General features: G+C 33.0%; 1 protein-coding gene across 3 annotated transcripts in view; it reads right to left on the bottom strand.

The window, feature by feature from the left end:
• The window catches only part of SPOCK3 (SPARC (osteonectin), cwcv and kazal like domains proteoglycan 3), a 298,992-nt gene that overhangs the window by 13,722 nt on the left and 259,269 nt on the right, over window positions 1-26,001 (bottom strand). For all 3 annotated transcript variants that reach the window (XM_054576076.1, XM_054576074.1, XM_054576077.1), the window contains exon 7: window positions 18,539-18,658. In XM_054576076.1, the coding sequence (XP_054432051.1) occupies window positions 18,539-18,658 (120 nt within the window). The remainder of the gene's footprint in view (window positions 1-18,538; window positions 18,659-26,001) is intronic.

Here is a 26,001-nt window from a genome sequence, read left to right as displayed (position 1 = left end):
ATTCAGCGATTTATTTTGATTGTTTACATTTTTCTTTGTAAAATGGTTGGTAGAATCAAAACAGAATTCTCTCTGATGAAGCAATGTCAAACATAAATTACTCATTTCTTATTTCATTTCCAGGTTCTGACCTTGGTTCTGGAAATACAGGGTAGAAAGATGTAGATAAGGCCCCTAATCCCTTGGACCTTACTTTTAAAATAACATGGATTAAAGTATTGACTGAAACTGATTCTACCACAAGCTGTCATATGCTCAGGGATTACATGAAGAAAGCAACCTGTAGAAAACAAATATACAAAATTCCACACAACTATTCAAAGAAAGTGAGTTCTTAGTATGAGATTCTGGGTTGCATCTAAACCACACCCTCCCTCCCAATCTCATCTGCTGGGAAATGGAGGAGCCTAATGGTGATATACTGACCTTTATGAATAGAAGCTGTGGGAAGGAGAGAGAAGAGCTATTACCTTTTAGTAAGCATTTGGAGTTAGGGACAAGAGGCTCTCTTCTCCCTTCACCTACTTATTTAGAATGGAAGACTCAACTGGTTTGTCTTCCAAAGCTTAGCATGGATAACACTAAGAGAATCCTAGTAAAGTCTATAGTGCCTGCAAAAAGGGGAGATAGACATCTTTTTTCCAGGTGAATATCTGCTTGTCTTTTTACTAGCCCTGTTATTGCCAAAGTAGGAAAGAGTTGGTGTACAGCCACGTTGACCTAAGGCAAAGGCTGCTCTGGGATTTGATCAAAGCCTGAAGGCTGGGGTAGATGAGATATAAGGGAATGCCTAGAGAAAGTAGCAGGAGGCTAGCAGCTAGGGGTTCACCAACCAGTGTTTCCTGTTAGGAGTCAAGAGGTGGGAATCAGTGAAGAGATAATAGAGCCTTAAATCCCAGCCAACACCCTGGACTGTCTACTCAAAACAATGAAGAATGACTGAAATGTTAAAAACAGAGAGTGGCATGATGTGACTTTTGCTTTAAATGGAAAATGCTCTCTGTCATGTGTATAATATGTGGGAAAGTGTGGAAGCTGGAAGGCAATAGGGAGTAACTGGAATAGTACAAGTGAAAGATTTATGGGCTTGTTGTATCACATCTTCAAAAGTGCTTGAGTTTACTATGACTGATCACCAATCTTTAAAACCTAAATTTTAAAATTATCTTTGCCCAGCTTTTATGATGTACCTTGTAAACACACTTGTTGGTTTCAGTACATTCTTCTTTCTTATTTTTTTCAATGATAGTGTGAAAGAAAAGTATCTTTAGCCTTTCAATAATTTTCATAGCTCTACTTTGAGAACTTATCTTACAACCACTAACAAAAAAAGAGTATTTCTGGAAATAGAACATGTGCAGATATTTAACAAATGTTAAACAAAACAGAACTAAGAGTTTACCCTTTATGTTAAAGGAATATTAAATTCCCATAGAGTACATGTCTGCTGAATGACCAATTTGATGAAATGTAATAATGTTTTAAATGGATCAAAAGGCAGTTCCATTTTCAGCTTTCTGAGGAAATTCCACACTGCTTTCCATAGTGGCTGCACCAGTCTGCATTCCCACCAACAGTGGACTAGAGTTCCCTTTTCTCCACAGCCTCGCCAGCACCTGTTGTTTGTGGATCTGTTTATGATGGCCATTCTGACCGGTGTGAGGTGGTACCTCATGGTGGTTTTGATCTGCATTTCTCTAATGGCTAGTGATGCAGAGCATGCTTTCAAATGCCTCTGGGCCCTCTGTATCTCCTCCTTAGAAAAGCATCTGCCCAGGTCCTTTGCCCATTTTTTGATTGGATCGTTTGTCTTCTTGGAGTCGAGTTCGAGTGAGTTCTTTGTATATCTTGGAGATCAAACCTCTATCTGATGTATCATTAGCAAATATATTTTCCCAAATGGTTGGCTCCCTTTTCATTTTGCTGATGTTTTCTTTAGCCGTGCAGAAGCTTCTTATTTTGATGAGGTCCCACTTGTTTATTCTTTCCTTTATGTCCCTTGCTTTAGGAGACATATCAGTGAAAAAATTGCTGCGTGGGATATCTGAGAGTTTCCTGCCAATGTTCTCCTCTAGGACTTTGATGGTGTTGCGACTTATATTTAAGTCTTTTATCCATCTTGAGTTTATTTTTTGTGTATGGCGTAAGCTGATGATCCAATTTCAATTTTTTGCATGTAGCCATCCAGCTCTCCCAACACCATTTGTTGAAGAGGCTGTTATTGCTCCATTTTATGCTTCTGCCCCCTTTGTCAAATATTAGATGTCCATAGAGACCTGGGCTTATTTCTGGGCTTTCTATTCTGTTCCACTGGTCTATGGGTCTGTTCTTGTGCCAGTACCAGATTGTTTTGAGTATAGTGGCTTTGTAGTAGAGTTTGATGTCCGGTATTGTGATCCCTCCTACTTTGTGTTTCTTTCTCAAAATTGCTGCGGCTATTCGATCCAGCGATTCCCCTGCTGGGACTATACCCTGAGAACACCAAAACGCCAATACAAAAGAACCTATGCACCCCAATGTTCATAGCAGCACAATTTACAATAGCCAAGTGTTGGAAGCAACCTAAATGCCCATCAGTAGATGATTGGATCAAAAATATTATGGTACATATACACAATGGAATACTACGCAGCAGAAAGAAAAAAAGAAGTACTAAACTTCGCAACAGCATGGATGGAACTGGAGAGCATCATGCTAAGCGAAATAAGCCAGGGGGCGAAAGACAAATACCATATGATCTCACCTATAAGCGGAACCTAACCAACAATGCAAAGAAGCAAGGCAAATATGACCAGCAACACTGAAAGGAAAAGAAATCAACAGAGACAAGAGGGAAGGGGGGGGCAGGGAAAGGGAAGGGAAGGGGAAAGTCAAGGAACATATAGCAAGGACTCATGGACAAAACCAAAGGGGAAGAGCTGAGGGAGGGAAGGTGGGAGGGGGCAAGGGAAAGAGGGGGGGGAAGGCAGAGACAAATGTATTTAAAAAGTAAATAAATTAATTAAAAAAAATAAAATAAAATAAAAGCCCTAAAAAAAAAATAAAATAAAATAAATGGAGAATGTCAAGGTATGTGATTTAAATTCAAGTTTACTGTTCTATTGCTACCTTACTAGGTTAAGTTATTCAATATATCTAGGTTTTAATGTCTACATCTAGATAATATGAAGATTTTTAAAAAATGATCCATGTTACCTTGAAGATAAAAAATACAATAACCTGAAGTAATTTGAATGACATATATAAAATTGTGTTACATAAGTCATCAGAATAATAAGTAATAGAAAATTAAATAGAAAATAAAAGTAATAGGAAATAAAAAGACTAGAAATAACATTATTTTAATATTCTAAATAAAATATATACTTTCAATATGGTCCCGCTAATACTACAAATACAAAGTAAAATTAACAGGGAAAAAGGTTTTCCTTGTCTTATCTTGAACTTTTAGAGAAAATAGATACTGTTTGTTGACTTTGAGAGTTCATGGAAAATGTTATCATATAGTCAATATATATAATACAAATATGAAGGGAACTAAGATTGCAAGTATAATTAAAGTTGCTAATCAGCTGCTCTTAATAATGGAAGACTTCTGTGGATTTACTTGATAGACCCAATCTAATCACATAAATCTTAAAAGTAAAGAGCATTTCCCACCTCTAGTCAGATATAAATAAGACAAAAAAAAATGTCATTCAAGACAGAAGAGATCAAAAGCCTAGAAATACGGGTGGTACCTAAAAGCTGAGAGTACCTTTTAGTTTATAGCCAACAAGGAAACAGGGATTTCAGTCCTATGACTGCAAGGACCTGAATTTTGTCAATAAGCCAACTGATCAAAGAAATGGATCCTTTCCTAGAGACTCCAGAAAGCCTGAGCATTTGCAGAAAGCTTATTTTTAGTGTGGTGAAAACTGTGTTGGAATATTGGCCTACAGAACTGTAAAATAATACATTTGTGTTGCTTCAGCTAATAAACTTTGGAGCGATCTATCAGCATTGTAAAACTAATGTAATGTATTTACTATATTTTTTGTGTGTTTACCCTAAGGTTTACAGTGTGCACTATTAACTTATCACACACTACTTTCAAATAATATTATACCATTTCACATATCCTGTAAGAAACTTACCAGAGTATACTTAAACTCTTCTACATTGTCTGCTATTAGTGTTGCCCATTTTAATTCTACATATGTTGTAAACCCTACAGTGCTTTGTTATGATGTTTGCTCTAAAGAGTTTACTGGTTTTTCAAGTAATTAAAAATGAGAAAAGATCTTCTATTTTTAAAGAAACATATGTTCTTTATGCATAATACATCTAACACAACTGTGTTGTTTTTCTTTATCAAGAGGTTTTCCAATTCCCTGTGGACAAGGAGTTGTCCTACAATTTAATTCAATACTGACACTGTGTACCGTGATTTAGTGGAGATCCCACAAGACTGCCCCCACTTCAGGCACCAATAACAAGTAGTGAGTTCCCAGAGTACCCACACTTTAACTGTATTTCCTGTACTATGTGATATTTTTCTCTGGCTGATCACAGCTCTTAGTCCCTGGATATCTGGCGATCCAATTTTACTGCTGGGGTTTACTTGCTATTCCAAATGGCCCTCGTGGACAGAATTTACATTGGTTCTTATTCATAGGGCTCAAATATTGCCCACAGTAACTCTTCTTGTATTTCTTGCCCAGACACACAATTCCAAAGCAGCAGTAAGTTTCCTTTGATTTGACACCAAACAAGTAAGCAGCTCATGACTATTCCTGTTTTTCAGACTTCCCTGGTGAAATTCAGGCCATAATCCACTCCTCTGTCTGGAAGCACATGTAAAGCCCTGAGTCGTACTGTTGAAATCCCTCCCTCAATTTGAAATGAAGAAAGCACCCTCTCTTCTCAAAGGATTCATAAAATCATAGCAGTGCTCTTTCCAGAGAAACCCTTTTCATAAATGCTGTTGGCATCTTTGCCGCATTTATAGTTTTAGAGCCTCCTTTGCCCATATTTTAAGGGCTACTGACTTCCATCTACAAAACTCCTTCACACTAGTACCTAGAACAATGCTTGTCCAAATAACCAGGGAACAGGAATTTGGAAAGGCTATCTTTAGAATTCCATCCACCAAACTATCCCTTCAAACAGGATATTTGAGCAGAAATACAAAAGTAGAACTATGAGTAATTAGAGAATATGGGGTGGGGCAAAGTATAGGGAATCTAAGATCTGTGCAGAAACTATCAAACACAAAGTTTTTATAACAGAAAAAAATAGATCTCAACATTCTCTGAATGTTTATGCTATTGCATAAAATAAATTGATTCACTTCTAGAGTGTAAGCACATAACCGTTCACTTCTTAATCCTATGAAATAGCAAGCTTATTTTAACAAGTGCATTTGCTTAATCAGCAGATATATTAGCATAACTGAGATTAATATATGTAAAATCATTCAGATGAGAGAAAAACTTAGTAAATGCAGATTTCAAAACACATCCAAGATGGTTGAAAGATTGTCCTTAATCATGAAGATCTGAAATTTTAAAGATTATTGTAATTGCCCCTCCACATTAAAAAAAAGATACTGTCATATTTGGTGAGAAAGACGAATAAACAGGAATAGGTAATGAAAAGTAAAGTACCATTCTAGCCCATACTAGTTTTGATAGATTCTCCTAGGCCTTGTAGATTCAAAGACAAATAAGACAAAAATCCTGTCTTCAACTTGTCATTTAAATAGTTATTTCATATTCTTTTGCCAGTAAAACCTGAGTAACATTCACTACCCATAAGTCTTTACACTCTGCACATAATTTTTTTTTAAAAGAACGAGACATAAGAGTGACTATGAAGCAGGCACTTTTCTGGTAGAAAGTCCACATTTTGAGGAGGGGAGTTATATGGCATGAGTTTCCATTTTTCACAGTGTTTTAGCCTGGTGACCGATGGAGTTGACATAGCAGAAGGCAGTAGGTGAAGAAGGTGAAGAAGGAATGCAGCCATTCCAGCCTGGACAGTGCAAATACTGTGTAGAGCCACTGAAGAATAAGGGAGAAGTCCAGGAATGAAAGGAGCCAGAAAGCCAAATACTGTCTGCCCTAAATTTTGATCAATCAGACTACGCGTGCACATTGGAGACTTCAGGTCACCTCCACTAGAGATTACAAATCTGAACTGATGAGATCTGGCACCCAAGAATATAGTTTTCCTTTGGAGCTCAACAAAATTAATCATATGCTAAAACAAAAACCTCTCATTGGACTAAGGTAATATAACAAAGCACCCCACAATTTCGTATCCATATCATCTGGGACACCATGCAACATTATGAGACCTATGAAGCACCAGGAAAATGGGACATATTCTTAAGAGACAATCCAATAAGAACAAATCTGAGATGACCCAGTTGTTGGAAATAGCACACAACTAAAACAACTAAAATAGCTATCTTATTGAAGGAAAAGAAAACACACTTGTAATAATTGCATATAGTTCCTAAATGATAGGAACTATAGAGAAATAAAAATTACAAGAATGAACTAAATGAAAATTTAAGAACAAAATAACAAAGGAGACTATAATTTTTAAAAATCACTAGAAGGGATTGAACAACAGAAATGAGTTTACATCCGAAAAAGAAAATTTGAATATAGATCAATTGCAATGGTTTAAGTGAAGAAAAGCAAAATAAGAAATGAACTGAGCCTCAGTGACAGATAATATCAAGTACAGTACACAGGTCATTGAAGCCCCCGAAAAAAGGAAATGATGGTGCATAAAATAACTTGAGAAAATTATGGTAGAAACTGTGTTGAAGTATCTAAATATAGTAATTAAAGATATGCAACATGTTCAAGCAAAATATACAAAAGAAGGATATTCCTAGTTAACCTCTTAAGAACTAAAGATAAACATCAAAAGTGAAATCAGCAGGAAGAGAACGACACATCACAATCAAAGAATGATTCAGCTATAGCTTGACATCTTATCAGAAATTTTAGAGGCCAGGAAGGGCTGAATCATATCTTTAAATGATGAAAAAATTTAAAAAAAATTAAAAAATGTACATCCAGAGGACAAAGTTAAAACAAGTGTTGCTCCCACACTAAAAAAATAAGGAAACTTTGAATAAGCTACAAAACTACACCTTCTCCTGAACACACCAGGGACTTTGTTGCCCAGGGCAATGAAATGATCAAGAATCTAAAAACAGGTAGAAGCCTCAAAGAAGAGACAGGATGTGAGCACTTACTTAAGATAGCCACTGAACACTATATGAGCTAACAAGGAGAATTCAGCTGTATTTTTCAATAAATTGGTAATGGTTGAGTGTGGACTAGCATGGCTGTAAATAATCCTTATAAATTGCAAAAGGAAAAGGATTTTATTCCACAGATCTCAGCAAGTATGCGCAAGGAAGATGTGGGGCAGGGTAAGAGACCTAAGAAAGACACCTGAGAAGCAGAAGCTGCTGTGAGAATGGTGTAAAGATCCTCGACATCCTTCTTCCCTACATCCATCCCTTTGGAACAAAACCTTACATTACTGGGGAGAGCAGAATGTTTGGGTACCCTGTGGATATAGGTGGGGATCACTTACACTCTGAAGAAAGGGAAAGAAAAGAAAAAAACTGCTGTCCTTGAGTAAGAGATATTTCAAGAGTACATAGTGAATTCTCCAAAGTTAATGAAGTAGGGGAAACCATAGAAATAAACACTAAACAAAAATGCAAACCAAGCAAAGAAAGAATGAAACAGACAAACAAAACCTGGACACATCATAGTCAAGCTGCTCAAACCAATGACAATGAAAACTCTTTCAAGAAGGTAGAGACAAATACATATTCCTACTGAGGAAAAAAAGGAGAGAATGGCAGCTGGCTTCTCAGTTAAAACACTGGAACACATAATACAATGTAGGGACATCCATAATATTCTGGAAAAAAATATAGAGTTCTTAAACCAAAATTTTTTAAGCAGACAAAATATCTTTGTAAAAAGGAAAGAAAAAATACCTTTTAAGAAAATAAAAACTGAGAGAAAAATTATTTAAAGTAAATGTGAACTATAAGAAATGTTAAAAAATGCATTTCTTAGGAAGAATAAATGATAGTAGGCAGACTTGGATTGCTACCAAATGACCCCTAAAAAAAACCCTAAAGAATTCTGATAGTAGCATAAAGATACATAAGAAATGTATAATTTTATTTCAAATTGTTTTAAAGGATAATTGAATGTGTAATCTAAAGTTGTTAGCAATGTGTGTTTGTAGTATAGATAAAGCAAAATACATGTCAAAATAGCACAAAAGATGAGATGAATTGAGAGTTGTATTTCCTTCTAATAAATATGGAATGGCAAATGTAATTTGAAGGTAGATGGTGACAATTAAATTTCTATCTTGTAAATCCTAGGAAAACCATTAAAAATTTCAAAAGAAGATGAAAATAATAAACCAAAAGCACAAATAAGATCATAAAAATACTGAATTTCTCTAAAATAAGCTCATTAGAGAGAGAAAATGGGCAAAGTAGTGATGAAAAAATAGAAAACAACTAGCAAGAATGTGGATTGCAATTATATCACATCAATAATTATATTAAATGTAATGACCTAAGCATATCAATGAAAATTTAAAAAATTCGAGGTGCTCATGCTAAGCGAAATAAGCCAGGGGGCAAAAGACAAATACCATATGATCTCACCTATAAGCGGAACCTAACCAACAATGCAAAGAAGCAAGGAAAATATGACCAGCAACACTGAAAGGAAAAGAAATCAACAGAGACAAGAGGGAAGGGTGGGGGCAGGAAAAGGGAAGGGAAGGGGAAAGTCAAGGAACATATAGCAAGGACTCATGGACAAAACCAAAGGGGAAGAGCTGAGGGAGGGAAGGTGGGAGGGGGCAAGGGAAAGAGGTGGGGGGAAGGCAGAAACAAATGTATTTAAAAATTACATTTAATTTAAATTAATTAAAATAAATTAATTAAAAAAAAGAAAAGAAAAAGAAAAAAAAGAAAAAAAATTCGAGGTGGATAAAAGAGCAACGTTCAACTATATATTGTCCTGAAGGAAACAATTTTAAATAAAATGGTGTAGTATAGGTTGAAATTAACAGATTGAAAATATATACCATGCAAACTCTAATGTAAAGACAGACTGACATTACTAATAATATATTTACCTTCAGAATAAGGAATGTTACCAAGCTAAAAAGGGATATTACATAATGATAAATAGTTCAAAGAGAAGACATAACAACCCTGAATGTGTGTGTGTATTTAAAATGAAGCTTCAAAATACATGTGAGGAAAAAAAAACTAATAGAACCAAACAGAAAAATAGACAAATTCCCAATTATATCTGGAGACTTCAACACTACTCTGTAAATAATCAATAAAGCAAGTTGAAGGAAAATAGCAAGGGATTAATTTATTTATTTTTTCAAATAAATAAATAAATAAATTTTAAAAAATTAAATAAAATAAAATCAGCACTAAAGAAAAAATTAGATACTTCAGAGAGAAAAAAATAGACAAAGGGTTGAAATATTTGTATAAATTTATTAATGATTTTAGCATAACAAAATACTAAAATTTAGGAGATAGTTTTGGTTAAAATATTTAAGGTCCTGCATTATATGGGGAAATTATATAAGTAATATTTAACATTATGATTTAGTAGTCTACATTTTGTAATATCTAAAGTATTTCAGTGATAATGATAATCTCTAAAGTAACCTCTTTGCAAAAGGGTATAAGAGAGTAAGCAGCAGTTCTGAAACTTTGGAATTGCATTCTTTGTTATTCTTAACTAGAAGATCTTGATTGTTTCATAATACAGTTACGTTTTTAATATTTACTATGTTAGAAAATAAAACTATAAATTTAAAAATTATTAAAAGTATAAAAGGAAAGATGACAGTGAAAAATACAAAACTCCACAATAAATGGAAAAAACACGAATACTAATCAATACTTACTCAAAAGAAAATGTAAAAGAAATAAAGGGAAAAAGAATTAATAAAAGTTATAATACATAATAAGGTTTCAACTAATAAAGTGTAATATATAATAAGGTTACAGAATGTAACCAAAATATGGTAATAACCATACTACACATAAATAGAATAAATGTATTCTATAGACATTTTCACTTGCACACACACACACACACACATGCACATGAACCCTGTATTCTTTTTGTATAAGGCACATCTAGGAGTACAGAAAGTTTTTAAAGAAATGAATGAAAAAAAAATAGCAAGGGAATAGAAAATCTGAGAAACATTATCAATAAACTTGAAATAATTTATATTTATAAAACACTCCAACAATTAATAACAGAATGCACGTTCCTTTCAAGTACACATGACACATATTCTGGGTCAAAAACAGATCTTAACAAATTTGAAAGAACTGAAATCATACAAAGTACAGTATCACTACATAACAGAATTACAATAGAAATAACAGAAGGAACTATGAACAAATATGTAAAGAACTTAAACAGAAAATACAGACATAAAAGATAAATGTGGATTAAAAAATTGCAAAGATGTCATTTAAATTCTTGGTAAACCATGATTAATTGCAATAGTCATATCTCATATCAATAAATTGTGGAAGGTTTAAAGATTTAAATGCAAAAATGTATACATTAGAAGATTATCTAGGTCAATAGTTTTGTGAGAGAGATTTTCTTAAGGAGCACAAACTAAGAACTCTGACATCAAAATAGAAAAGATGTGGTAAAAAATTATTTACAATACAATAGAAGATTAAAACAGTAAATGTTTATGTGAATATATGTATGAGAATGAAGAATGGAAACCCATATATATGAGATTGTTAAAAGTTTTTTAGCTCATGTTATATAATGTTTTTGAGCTCTCATATTATTTCCCTCTTACTGATATTTTCCGCTTTGTTTAGGCTGTCACTTCTGAAGGCTTTTAGGACACCTCTGATCCTCACATTCCAGGTTGTGTATCACTCAACTGGTACTGGAGTAAAACTCAATAGAATTAATGCTTATATTACAAATGCCTGAAAACAAATGAAATGCATGTGTATAATATAAAAATGTATGTTTTGTTTTATTTTCCTGCACAGATTTATATCTATCTATCTATCTATCTATCTATCTATCTATCTATCTATCTATCATCTATCTATCTATTTATTTTTGTCTTTTCTTGGGGGGGAGGTGTTTCACTTTTTACCAGGTTCTAATCATTTAAATTTCTGGTTAAATGTTCTCTGAACACACCCTACATAGTTTGATTTTGAATATAAAGCATTCACTTTGTTGAAAACAGGATATAATAAAATTGGCAATATTTCACATACCCTGTGAGAATCAACCTATTTGTTAATGATTCCAAAACTGCCAATGCTAATAGTAATTTCCTATATTTAGAACAATATCATTCCTGAAGAGTAAAGGTTCATCAAAAATTTAGAGTCTAATGAATATACTTGATGATTTTCCAGGACTGAATAATGTAACAAAACAAAATTATTAGAATATATTATTCACTTGCTACTTACTTTTATTTTACAAGTATCATTTTAATTTATAAGGATTACATTAATTTAGTTAAATATATGTTTTTATATAACTATAAAATATGTAATTTTTATAAAACAATATATTTTCCAAATATTAAGAGAATACCTTAGTAATATTAAAGTATATAATTAAATTTCACTATAGAAAGTTATTTTGTCTACCTCATAAAAGAAGAAAATGCCAGATGTCTCAATAATTAGAACTAAATAAGCAATGATCTATATCTTTCATTTTATTACTTGAAATAAGAAAATTTATCTTCTAATTTTGTAAGTTTTTGTTTCTAAAAGATGAAGTCCTCTGCTATACCTAGAAGCCTCCTAATTGTATTAAAATTGGGCAGTGTCTTTAAGCCATCAGATTCCAAATTCAATCTTCCTCTCAATGTGAAGACAGCATGACATAAAGTGAGCGATAGCTTGGGAAGAAATTAGAATGTATGCATTTGCCCTGGGGGTGTAAGTAACTATAATTTTCTCAAATTGAGGAGAGCATGTGGTGTGTAGGAAAGCAAAAATAAGATATCATCTTAATCTGAGCCAGGCTGTTAATCTGAGGATTTTGCATATGATTGTATGTGGTTATGCTTTCCAAACAGATAAAAAGAAAATTAACACGTATGTCTTTCAAAGAGCAGACAGACATAAATTCAATTGCAACCATATTAAAAAAAACAACTATGGATAATATATCTGCTCTTTAATTTTTGGAGATTTAAATAACGAAACACAATATCAAGGCATACAGATTATAATGGTACAGCATGTACTTATTGAAAAAAAAGCCTGATGAAGTGTTTTCATGGTATAGTGATGATAAAATTAGAGGCTAATAGTTCTTTATCCTTCACCTTCTTCACCTTCATAAAACACATTTAAAGTGGTGTTTTGTTTTGCTTCTGTTTTTGTTTTTTGGCTTAAGGTTGCTTTCTTATGGTCATTCCTTTGTTAGTGATAGCTCTAAAATATATTTAAACAGAATATATCCAAGACTCTGTATTTTTAAAAATATAAAGTAGAAGTTGTTTATAATTATGGCAATCTTTATCAGCTTGTTTAAATTCTTTAAAAATTATTACATTACATCTTTTTATCAACTGAAACCATTTAACTATGAAATATATGCATTATCCAAGATTGAGATAAACAATCAATTATTCTTGGGTAATGTATATACAATTCTTTATATAACAACTGTGATAAAATTTGGTCAATTAAAAATTCAGGTTAGTATGTATCACATACTAAAGTAAAGTACCTCCTAGGAAAAAGCCTCTATCATCTTCTCTATACCTCAAAATACTTTGACAGCTGTAATAACTAATGTAAATTATGTAACTGTTAATTTGTTAGCCAGTACATGAGGCTTGACCAAGTGTTAGCCAGGATTTCCCCTCCTTAGACTATTAAACTTTCATTTTCCCACAACCCTGAGATGGATGAGAGCTCTGAGATGCAAAATACCCCTCCCTAACTGCTCATTCTGAGAATCGGCTGAGCACGGGGAGTGCTTCCTGCTGAAGCTCTCCAATGCTGCTACCTGCTCTCTCTACCCGCTTGCTCTGCACTTCCACAAAGGCATCGGTAACCCTGCTCACCCCTTCCTATGAAAGAAAAGCATTTTTCTGTTTGAACTGAGATTCTAACAAGTGTTGCAGTTGAAGCATTCTCCCTATAGCAAGAGTCTTTTATTTATTTATTAAATAATGATACTTCTATTGAGTTTATTGGAGTGACATTGGTTAATAAAATTATATAGGTTTCAGGTGTATAATTCTATAACACATCCTCTGTGCATTACACGGTGTGCTCACCACCCAAAGTTAAATCTCCTTCTGTCACCATTTGTCCCCCCTTCACCCTCATTTACCTCCTCCACCCCCTTTCCCTCTGGCAATCACGGTACTGCTGCCTGGGTCATGCGTCTTTCTTTTAAAGGTTCAGTTCACGTAATTTAAATGAACTTTGGCAAATTAGTTTAGTATTGCTTATTTAATAAAAGCAGCTATACCTTCAGAGTTACCAGCATGAAGTATAATAAAAGTGTATACTTTTATTCTTTTTAGACATGTTTTTCCTAAACTTATATAGATATACTGATTGAATAAGTTAGCATTATATCTATAATGTTCAAAATTACAAAAAAATATAAATCTGTTTCTAACAAATTAAATCTAATTAAAATAAAATATCTTTCAACAGTAATTATGTTTTATAATAAACTTACTTGAAATTTAAATATAATTTCCAAATATTTTGGTAACTTAAAACCTTATTCTAACTTAATTAATACATATTTTTATATGTCCAGATAATTTCTAACAATAAGAAAACATTAAAGCAGATTCTTAAAGTTATATATTTTTCTCTAATTTTTATAGTTCAAACTAATTTTATAGTTTATATTTTAAGTTGTACATATATAGGCTTATTAATAAATGTGTATTTTTGCCACACTGAAAAGTTATAGTTTTTTATAAAGTGTGTGGCTATTAAAAAAGCCTAAAATGCATATAAGTTCATTAATCCACAAAATGTGTTTAACACTTTACATTTTTATATAAAATAAGAATCACTATATTTGAAAATTATACTGTAAAATATATAAATAGAACTATACTAGGAAATATAATGATACATGGCAGGCAACTTGGATGGCAAGGTATGCAAAATATGATTGTTAGAAAATATAGTTTTATTCTAAAATAAAATGACTAATTGTTCCAAAATTATACAAAAGAAAAAGATATATAAATAAAAGGTTTTCTCCCAATGTTATTTATCATGGACAATGCTGGCTAATATATAAAGGGTTTATTCATATAAGATATATTTTAGAAGAAGTATCAAATATTATACTGACATTACAATGTGATTTTTGCCTGTTAAAATGACAAAATTTTCCTGGATTATTGGTCTGTGGGTTTTTTTTTAAAATCTTCACCGGAGGATATATGTTTCTTGATTTGAGAGAGATGTGAGAAACATTGATTGGTTGCCTCTGACATGTCCTGAGTAGAGGACAAACACACAACACAGGCATGTGCCCTGATCAAGAATTGAACCTACAGCCTTTTGGTGCACTGGATGATGCTCCAACCCACTTTGCCACCTGGCTAAGGCTAATCTGCTTTTCATAAAGGATTGTAAGATAAGTTTTTCTTTGTCTGACAAGTAATTTGCCTAAATGGCATACTTTCTTTGTCTATTCAGAATATGTTCCTGTGTTTTTTGCAAATTTTATTCTTTCTTAATTATTAAAAAACACACAAAATTTGCTCACTATCATATTGAAAAATCAGAGCTCAGTTATGAACATTCATAGGAAAGATAGTTAAGCGTAAATAATTATACAAGATTGTCAATAAAATATCAATACGTAAGCTAGCAAATGTAATTAAATTGATTGTGGAAATGGTAATACTGCTATCAGATAGGGTGAAATCTGTGACGAAAAACAGTAGGTAGAAGAGTATTATAAAATAAAGCCATAAGCATATTTTATTAATGGATAGAACAGAAATAAATCCATATATTCTAAAAATTAGAGCAGCCAACATATAGCAAAAATTACAGACAATACTAGAAGGACTTGATTAAACATAAAGGAAACCTTCAGTATATATTTCTCAGAATTAAACATATTAGTTGACATGACTATGGTGAAATTTTCTTGTATGTGTGTGCGTGTGTGCACTATGGATTAAATTGTTAGCCCCCACAATTCATGCATACCCCCTAAAGGGATGGCATTTGATGGGGGCTTTGAGAGATAATCAATTCATGAAATAGAGCCCTCATGAGAGATCAGTGCTGTAATAAGAAGAGACCCTAGAGAGATCTTTCTCTGCCTCCTCCATGTGAGAAGATGGATGTCCATAAGCCAGGATGAAGGCAGTCACCAACAACCTATCCCACCAGCACCTGGACTAGGACTTCCCAGCCTCCAGAACTTTAGAAATATATGCATAGTGTTTAATCCACATATTTTATGTATTTTATTATACTAGCCTGAATTTACATTTTATTTCATTTTGCTGTGCCTACGTTCCCTAGCCAATATTTTGTGTTCAAACTCACGACTAATAAAGCAAACACAAAATAAATTAACAACATAATACCATGCTCACAAGAATGGAAAAGTAAAAAAAAAATGTTATTATTACTGTTATTTTTTTCTTCAAAGGGTTGAAGGCTAAAGTTAACTCTTATGCTTTCCTGTTAGAACTTAGGTATGCCCTACGCTTTTTGCAAAGCAGTCAGGCAACATTTATTATCATTTATAATTTGAAGTGCATATATATTTCGGCTCATTACTTCCACTGCTTGGAATCATACTCATGAAAACAAGAGCACACCAATTAACTGCAGAATTGATTGTTATGGAGAAAGTAAATGAAACAGTAAATAATCATTCCTAGAGGAATAATTGATTGATTAAAGTATGACATTTGCAAACAATGTTGTATTTTGATTGTATCTTTGTTTCATCTATTCATTATTTCCACTCATTTTTGTTTAGTAAATACTATAAGTCAAAATACTGTATGCTCCAATGATACAGTGATAAATAAATATCTCTGACTTCATTAAATTTATAATAGTCTAGTGGGGAGGGAGGCAAAGAGAGAGTGGTAAGAGGGAGAGATGGAGACAGAGTATGAGAGAGGAAAAAAATAAGATAATGAGTAGATTATTACTAAAGTAGATAGTGAGAATTCCTAAGAAGAAAAAAATGATGGAAATAAGAAGGGGAGTATAATATTGGAGATTTCTGAATTAAATATGACCATGTCAGCAGAGGACTCCCTTAGAGGGTGCACCCATTTGAGGAGTTGAGTGAATCTGCCATTTCTCTTCAGGGATCTGTCTTATCTGTCCTACTCTTTTTTTTTTTTTGTAAAAAAAAAAGAGAATATTTACTCTTTTTTGGTAAAAAAAAAGAGAATATTTACTCTTTTGGAAATTTACTCTTAGTTGGCCTCTGACATCTTCAAGCTGTATAAGGAATCCTGTACCCACTTTTTCATTTATTCTCCCCAAAATGTTCAACTCTCAAGGAGTTTCTTTTAATTAACCCATTATCTGAAGAGTGTCCCATTTCTCACAACAACAGTCCGGAAAGGGAAATTATATTTATAGACGTGTAAAATTCAACAGGCACTGTGCTGAAATGTTTCTAGAAACTCTTATTTTATCCATCACCAAATACGGAAAGGTTCACTAGTTTGAACTCAAGTTGAAAAGTTACATTTGAGAATTAATATTCCAGTATGAGAATTGGCTTGACAGGTGTAGACATGAATGAAAAATATTAATATGTAAGGGTCTGGAAAAAACTTTTTCCTATTCCAGATACATTTATTTCATAAAAAGGGGCAAATATATTTTATAGTGTTTATTGTGTAAGATCAGGCATCTTACTTACTCTCAAGTCACCAAAAATTAACATCTGTCAAAAATTTAATCAACAATACTGAGACAACCTGAGAAACATTTCTACAGAGTAGAGAAATACTGCCATTTCTTTCTGAACATTGTGGGAAGAAACATACAGTCGCTACACATCCAAAGGTAATGGTTATGTCTATTGTTGATGGCTTAATTTAAAAAAAATACATAAATATAAAAGTCAGAAAGTACAGAAAGTTCCTTGATGAGAAGAAAACAAGGCATTTTAGGAAATGTAGATTATGGATGAATGTACCATCTTCTGAATGATTTTATGAGAAACATATTTGAGGGCTACAAGTGAGAGTGGATAGGTCATGTCACAAAAGGCGAAGAAAACATTCTTGGAATTTTCTCTGTCAGACAAGATTGTTGCCCTAACTTCTTTTGCCTTATTTTAGGTCAAAGGCTTCCATTTCTGTTAGTTCCCTAAAATTAAGCACATGGTTCAGTGTCTTTCTTTTACATGCATGAAACATGTAATAAGCGTTTTTTAAAATATAAACTTTTTTGAAAAATGCAGTTAATTCATGAAATTATTTAGAACAAGCACCTTATTTCAGTTTGCATTTCTTATTTCCAAGGAATTAAAAAACACTTTGGGGGGTTGTACAGATGATGAAGGAATCATATAAGATTCATATAACTTATTTTTTCCTCTTTTTAATAAATGTAAATTTCAGTGTGTCATTGAAAATATCCATTTAGTCTACCCTCCTAATTGAGTCAAAGTAGAAATGCCTACAAAGCAATCAAAAGGCTAATCTTGAGGGTAAGGGGCACTAATCGTGCTCTCTAAAAATCTAACTGTTCCAAAAATTTTTTTTTGTTTCTTTGTTTTTGTTTTTTTTAATTTTTTTAAATTTATAAGTCATGTTTATTCTATTACAGCTGTCTCAATTTTTCCCCCTTTACTCCCCTCTACCCATCCCACCCCCACCCCCCACTCCCACAGTCAATTCCCACTCTATTGTCCATGTCCATGGGTCATTCATACCTGTTCTTTGTCTAGTACTTCCCCCTTCTTGTCACCATTGTCCTCTTTCCCCATCCCCTCTGGTCACTTTCATTCCGCTCCATGTTTCCATGCCTGTGGTTTATTTTGTTTGTTAGTTTATTTTGTTGAATGGAATCTACTTATAGGTGAGATCATATGGTATTTGTCTTTCATTAACTAGCCAAAATTCTTACCTTTATTTTTTATGTTGTTCTATTCTTTACCACTTCTATCAAAACACTGAGAAAAATATCCCTACTCTTTCAATTCAGCTTGGAGGCTAAATGCTGTCTCGGAGAGAGATTCCTTTTTCTACCAACCAGAAATAGCTCAAGTCATTTATTTACTTGCAAAATATCATAGCTATGCTTGGAAGTAATAACAATTGTCTCACTTTTATTCAGCATCTAGGTCAAGTATAAACTTTGAAATAGGTGTTTTGATCTAAGTGATTCATTGCAAATAAAATCCAATATCAAAGACAATGGGACATTCAAATTTAGAGATCTTACTGCTTCGCTCAGGCCTCAGTAATGCTTTTGTCTTCTTGTTTTGGCTTCCACTTTCATGAAGGGCCTTGAACCAGTCCCGCAACCTGTTTGCCACTTCTCTGAACTCCATGTCACTACAGGCTAAAAACAGAGAGAAACAACACAAATCTTCAGTAATAACTTAGCAGAAGGTCAATGTTAATTTTCAAATTATTCTAGTAACAGAAATGTAACAAGGACTAAAAGAAAAAACGCAATACAATTACTAACTGTGCTTCAGCTTTTCAAACGCTAAAAATAAATGTGTTCCAAACAGAAGATGTAATATAGCATTTTATTTAACAAAGGAATATCACTAGTAGAATTCTACCTCCACACTTCACTAGAATATAATAGCAATTGAAGGCTTTCAATTTTAATATCACATAAATTAAGTCAAATATTTATGTACTGAACACTTTCTTCCTGGTAAGGTGGTAGATCATCTGAGGAAGCAGAAGTTGAAAATCCAAAATGAATATATATTTATTATTTATTATATATTATGACTTATAAAGAGTAGTGGGGTATGTTTCAAACATATATTTTTGTATATGCATATGTGTGTACCTGGGTGAGACTAAAATACGGTGTGTCAAACTCATTTATTTGTTACTAAAATAATTTGAAAATATAAGAAATAATTATTTACATTTTTAACAGGGCATTGTTACTGTTGGCTTAACTCCTCTGCAAATAGCAAATGTGTATTTTCCTGTACTGACAATCCTTCTTAATAGTACTCTTCTTGTTCATTTTGTTAAAATAATAATTTATGTAATGTTATAAATGTTACATTATACTTAATATATACTATGTATACTATATTACAATGTGTTATATATAAATTAACATGTATAACATTTGCAATATGTGTTATTTGTAAATTAACATGTAGAACATAAAAATATAGAATATAATGCAATATAATTTAAGACCATTTATTAGTATTAAAGGAAATAAAATTTCAGATGAATAGGATCCTCCCAGAACCCCGTAAGGCAGCTGACCCATAACAGCAAATTGTTGTCACATTTCACAACACTGAGGGGGGAATACTACAAGCTGCCATGTAGGAAGTAATAAAATTGTCACATAAAAATAATAGAGAATCAGAATTTTCTTTTCTTTTTTCTTTTTCATGTTTAATTTGGATGGAGGATCAGGTGGGAAAGTACACTAAAGCGATTTTTAAATATACACAATCCAAAAAACTAGCCATGCTAGGAAGTTACTAGAGAGTGTGATGCACCACACAGAACCAAGAAAGAAGATGGCTGAGATCCAGGAAATAAAAAACTTAAGAGAGAATTGAAAGGAATTTCTAGGAAGATGGTAAAGAGAAATCTTAGAATGCACGTTGTGTGCCCACTGTAGAGGCAGGTAGTAGTACATTTGAAAATCCTTGGTCAAAGACAGAGTGATATACAGAATTCACTAGAAAACTATGAACTATACTGAAAGTCAAAGAAAACATCACTTTTATTGATATGATCTATAATGGCTGAAATTGAATGATTAGACCATAAAACTGTATGCTTGTAATATGAATATTTACTCTTGCAGGCTATCTGTTTAAGTAACATCTAGGCAAGAATTATTTTGATTCTATAAATATCTATGCAGAAGAAAACAAAAGCTCACTTGAAGAGGAATTTTTGTACATATTTATATATGCATTATATATCTCTAGAAGAATACATATCTATATATATGTATAAGTGTATGAGTGTGTGTGTATGGGTGTGTGTGTATGTGTGCACGCACACGCGTGTGTGTGTGTATAATAAGACCAATTATCTCCAGTTAGGGAAACTGAATGAAGTAAAGTGGTATGAGAGAATCTTATTTTTACCACTTTTGTCTTTTGAAAAGATTTTTAAGTCATATGCTTGCATTCATTTTTAAAATAAAGCAGTTTAAATTTAAATTTTCTGCAAAAAATTAATTATAATACATCTAATCCTCGATCTAGAAATTCCCTATCTTAAAAATGACCATACAGGTACATTATCCATATACAAACTCATTTAATTTTACAATATTATTTATTTGGCACTTTTATAACAGCAAGTGTATTAACAAACTGTCCCACTGTCCTTTAGCCATGGCCTAGTGAGATTAATTAGGTACATACATCCAATGAAGCACTATGAGTCATTAAAGTAGTTAAGAAGCTCATTATGTACTGATATGGCACTAGACCCTCAATGTAGTTTTGGTAAAAAAAAAAGAAAGCACAGAAAGTGTATATAGTAAACTTTGATTTGTATAAAAAGAGATGAAAAATGGATTTGTAATGCAATTGCCTACTTTAAACAAGTTAACATTTAAAATGAGTTTTAGTTCTCTATTTCCTATATAGCTCATTTTTTTGCAAACCACACCCAACAAAAAACAAAGTTTTATCTAAATAAAATACCTGCTAAAAATGAGAGGAAGCTTGTTGAACAACTTAGCGCAAATTTTTTACTTCATGATTGTAAATTTTAGTGATATAGTACTCATGTATTTCTAAAGAAAAATTTGCAATATTGTATTTTTTTTAGTTTAAGGAATTTATATTTAAGGAAAATAGCATTTAGAAAAATTACCCAAATATGAAATATTATACAGTTTTATTGAGTGCCACATACATCTTAGCTTCAGTTTCTATATAAGGTGATGCAGGTGCTATAATGGGATATTTTAGGAATTAAGGACACTGTGATAATACTAATAATGATAATAGCAGCTAACAGTGCATACTGTAGAAATACTTTATATAAAATAACATGTTTAATCCTTACAAAAACTTCATAAAAAATCTATGTTAGTATTTTTTCCATTAAAGTGTTAGGAAAATGACACATTGAGAGCTGTAGAACTTGCCTGAGGTCAGACAGGCAAGTGTCAGAGCCAAATTCTGTATCCAAGAAGAGAGAATAGAGTCCAAGGTCTTAATCTTTATAGCAAACCATCTCAGTAGTAGCATGATCCAAATTAGGAAAAACAAGTCAAGCACTGCTTCACTCACAGCCTATCGAGTTCCATTTCAGTGAGTTTTGATTGATGTGACCAGATGATCACTGCAGAGATCTAGAGATGTAGGTTAGCCAAACACACTTAATTTTTGTAATTTATTGATTTCAGAGAGAGAGAAACACTGATTTGTTGTTCCATTTATTTATGGATTCGCTGCTTGCTTCTTGTATGTGCCCTGACCAGGGGTGGAACCCAAAAACCTTGGCATATTGGGATGATGCTATACCCAACTAAGCCAGACAATAACACAAAACCTATATAACTAAATGTCTTGACTTTGAAGGATCATGTAGCTTTACGTCCAATTTTCAATGCCAATTAAAAACAGAGTACAGAAATCTCATGGCAATATCTACCACACATTCCACAGCAGTAGTAAGGGCCCACGATGGAGGAGGTTACTCAATAAGACTTACTTTTCCTTTTCTTTTAAAGAGAGGCTACAATGGTGTCTTTTGTTCTTATAAATCATGAGTCAAATGTTTTTGTCACACAACAAAAGAAAATACATAGCATAACCAATACTGAAATATAACATTATTGGTAGACTGCCATTTTTACTTCACTTTTGAACAAATCCTTTATTACAAGCATGTTCTGACTGGCATATGACCAATCCAATTTCACTCTTGCAAGTGTCTGGCAGTCATCAGCAATTTACTACTGTTCTTTACTAGAATAAGTAAATTAATGTCTATTCTTTATATTTTCCAACAGTTCTGCTACATGGTTTTCTTCCTCTAGAAATGATACATTGTATTTATACAGCATGAAATGCTTTTAATGAGGTTTCACATTTGATTTTAATATCTAGCCTGGAAGATTAAGTAAATAATAATTATTTTTATGGCTATGGAAACTAGGACACTGAATATAAATGACTGCCCTAAATTTTATAGCCAGTAGTGCACTAGAACAGTACATGGTACTCATTGATCTAATTGTATTTGTAGCCAGGAATTTATAACAGAATAATAAATCATAATGACATAATAAATATGATTTTAAATTAAATGTGAATAAAAGAAAAGCTAGGTTTCAATGTGTGGTTCTTTGGTTGTGTCAAATTATTAATTAGAGCATGGTGTCATGTAAAGCAAATGAAGGAAAAAGGAAGAGGTCTGGACATTTTAAAGTTACATATGCATTTATATTTGTGTACACACACACACACACACACACACACACATACTCACATGGTAAGTGAGGATTCTATTGCATGTTTAGTAAGACAAAACATGTAATAAAATCAGTGGAGATAAATCCAGAAAAAAATCTAGAATCTAAACAGAAGCACTAGAGGGAGACTACAGGTGAAGAACATAAAAGAAAGGGGAAGAGACCTGGAGGATCAGTCTAACAAGTCTAGTATCTGCCTTATGGAGTCAGTAAGAGTGAAAGAATAATTGGAAATGGATAAAATTATTTTTAAAATAAAGAGGTACTACTCTCAAAAACTGAGAAACACAGTACTCAGACTAGTTGAGTGGTGCCTTTCAAGATGAATTCACAAGCAAGGGCTAGCTCCAGCCGGAACAAATCCAGTGGGTGATGGCAAGAGTATGATGATTTGAAAAAATAGTCTCTGACTGACAAATTGTAAAAACTTATCATAGTCATAACAAAGGCGGTTGGGGTATGAAAATGGTAGATAGATGCATTTAAAACTGAGGAAAGAAATATTCTCCATTAAGATAGAAAAAAATGCATTATACAGATGTACCTACAGCATAAATTCTCACTTTTTATTTTTATTTTTTGAAGATTTTATTTGTTTTTTAGGAAGGAGAAGGGAGAGAACATCACTGTATGGTTGCCTCTTGTGTGCCCCCTAATGGGGACCTGGCCAGCAACCCAGGCATATGCCCTAGACTGGGAATCAAACTGGTGACCTTCTGGTTTGCAGGCCAACACTCAGTGCACTGAACTGCATCAGCCAGGGAGAAATTCTCACTTTTTAGTAAACAGTATTCACATCGTTTTATTGTAAAAGTTTTTGATGTGCAAATTGACTCACTTTATAAATAATTCACAGAAGACTTAAAAATGGTTCTAGAATATAATTTAAGTGTTAACCAGTTCTGGCAATGAGCAGTCCAACTACAGCCACTAGGCACAGGGAGGTGGAAGACCTGTGGAGTGAAACGTGGCCATGCTGATGTCCTTATTATACAAATCGAGAAGGCAAGCCATGTCTACAAAACTGGAAACAGATGGTTAAATGTTTTTGTTTTTGCTTTTGCTAATGATTTGGCTTTTTAAATTGCAACCAATAAAAAACTAAGAATAGCCATCTAATTATAATGAAAAGTGGAAGGGAAGTGAAATATGTTCTCATTTATCAAAGCAGAAAATCTAAAGGTAACATTTGAAGTTGATAAATAGCTGTTTCACAAATGAGCTCTTCACCAGATGGGGAAAAGCAGGAAGGCTTTAAAAATGATCAGCTCTGTGACCCTGGGGTGGAAATGAGGAGAAGTGGGGCAGGAGGTTATCATTGATTTTGATTATAGTCTTTCATACCTTTTGGCTTTTTAACCCCAGTATTGAAAATTTGTGGTAGAGAGTCACTCTCCTCCCTGCACTGTCTCTCCTTCATGAGAACTGCTGGGCAATACTAAACACACATTGTGTGGACAGGAGCTGAGGGAGGACAATAAACATTTATTGATCTCAGCCATTAAAACAAACATGGAGCCCTGACTGGTGTGGCTCAAACTGGTTAGGCGTTGAATGGCAAAGAGAAAGGTCACAGTTCGATTCCTGGTCAGGACATATGACTGTGTTGTGGGTTTGGTCCCCATCTTGGCCTTATGAGAGGGAAACTGATCTATGTTTCTGAGGCAACCAATCGATGTTGCTCTTTCACATCAATGTTTCTCTCCCTTTCTTTCTCCCTCCCTCCATCTCTAAAAATAAATAAGTAAAATCTTTAAAAGTCCAAACACTGAAGCATTAGCTCCCTTTATAATATCTATTAATTTAGAGAATTTGTTACCTCATTTCATATCATGGTTATTTGGTGGCAAATGTAATACTCCTAATTCAGAGCAAATTCTGTTATGCTACACTAGCATCTTTTTCCCACCAAGAAACAATATAAGATATCAGTGGCAGGGCTACACAAGGAAACTATGTATTCACATTCTAGGTTTTTAACATTACTCAAAGAGGATCACAAATAGTGAGAATTAATGGAGTGACTTTGGGAATATTTCAGTGCCTTCCACAAGCCCAAAACATTTTAATTTTGAGGCTCCTACCTGTAGCATACATTAAAAATATTATTTTACATATCAAATCTTTGAAAATATTTTTATAATTTTGCAAGTGAATTTTCTTTTGAAAACAACTCATTTAATTTAAATTTGGCAATGATTTATCTGAAAGTATTGGGCAAAGCAGGAATTCTTGCCAAATCAGAAGCTTTAAACCACACACTCCATGAAATTTAACTGTGTTCTAAGTATAACATTTAAAAATTAATGAAGTGGACATATTTCATAATTCTGAAACATTTAATTTTGATTATTCATTTATTCATTTTGTATTTTAGGGACAATAAATATTTTCTCAAGTCTGAAACACTTTCATAGACATGTTTTAAAAAGCATTAAAATGCTCCTGATACACCATAACAAACAATTAAGATCATTTATTAAAGAAAGACTACTGATGTCTATCACTGTGAATTGTTCATTGAAACACTTATAAAATAACAAGCTCAGACCTAAATACACACTTGCAGGCAGACAGGATGCTTCAGGAAGGTTCAGACTGGAGTTGGAGTCCACACTGTGACTGTGCACTTACTTTGAAAGAATGTTAGAAGTTCTGTTTCAGAACATGGTAGGTCCAGCAAACCGACTACCATCTCGATCCATATGGTTTTATATTATATTTCTCAAGTCATCATTCTCTCTTGCTAAATGTTAGAGAATAATTACGTAAGGTACTCAAACATATTTAGTGATTTTATCTCATGAGCTTTTGGTAAAACAAAGATTTTCCTAAGTATCTGTTTTCCATGAAGTGGAGAGCCTTACATCTGGTAAATAAAAATATTTTCTACCACCCCCTGAAACAATTTAAAGGATAGAGATTCTGATAGTCTCCTCCATGGGACTAGGCTGATGTATGAATGTGGTACAATGACAACCCTGCAGAAAGCAACTACTCTAAAGGTAAAAGGGCTTAAGCCTGCCTTGATGTAAATATTTTCTTGCAAGATCAAGTCTGTTACAAAAAGTCTAAGCAACCTGTCACTCAACACCAACTACCATACTCTCATTACATAGGTCGCAATGTCCAAGACAACCTAAGAGAAAAGTCTTGAAAGAGCCTAGCACTTAGGTTAAAAAGAAGTAAGGACAATATCCTCCTTTTTGAACTACATTCAAAATTATTTGAGTATGGATAAT

The sequence above is a fragment of the Pteronotus mesoamericanus genome, unplaced genomic scaffold (assembly GCF_021234165.1).
Source record: "Pteronotus mesoamericanus isolate MK-2021 breed Mesoamerican mustached bat unplaced genomic scaffold, CSHL_Meso_final contig_32, whole genome shotgun sequence".
In the NCBI taxonomy this organism is placed as follows: Eukaryota; Metazoa; Chordata; class Mammalia; order Chiroptera; family Mormoopidae; genus Pteronotus; species Pteronotus mesoamericanus.
This window is presented reverse-complemented; position numbering and strand designations above follow the sequence as displayed.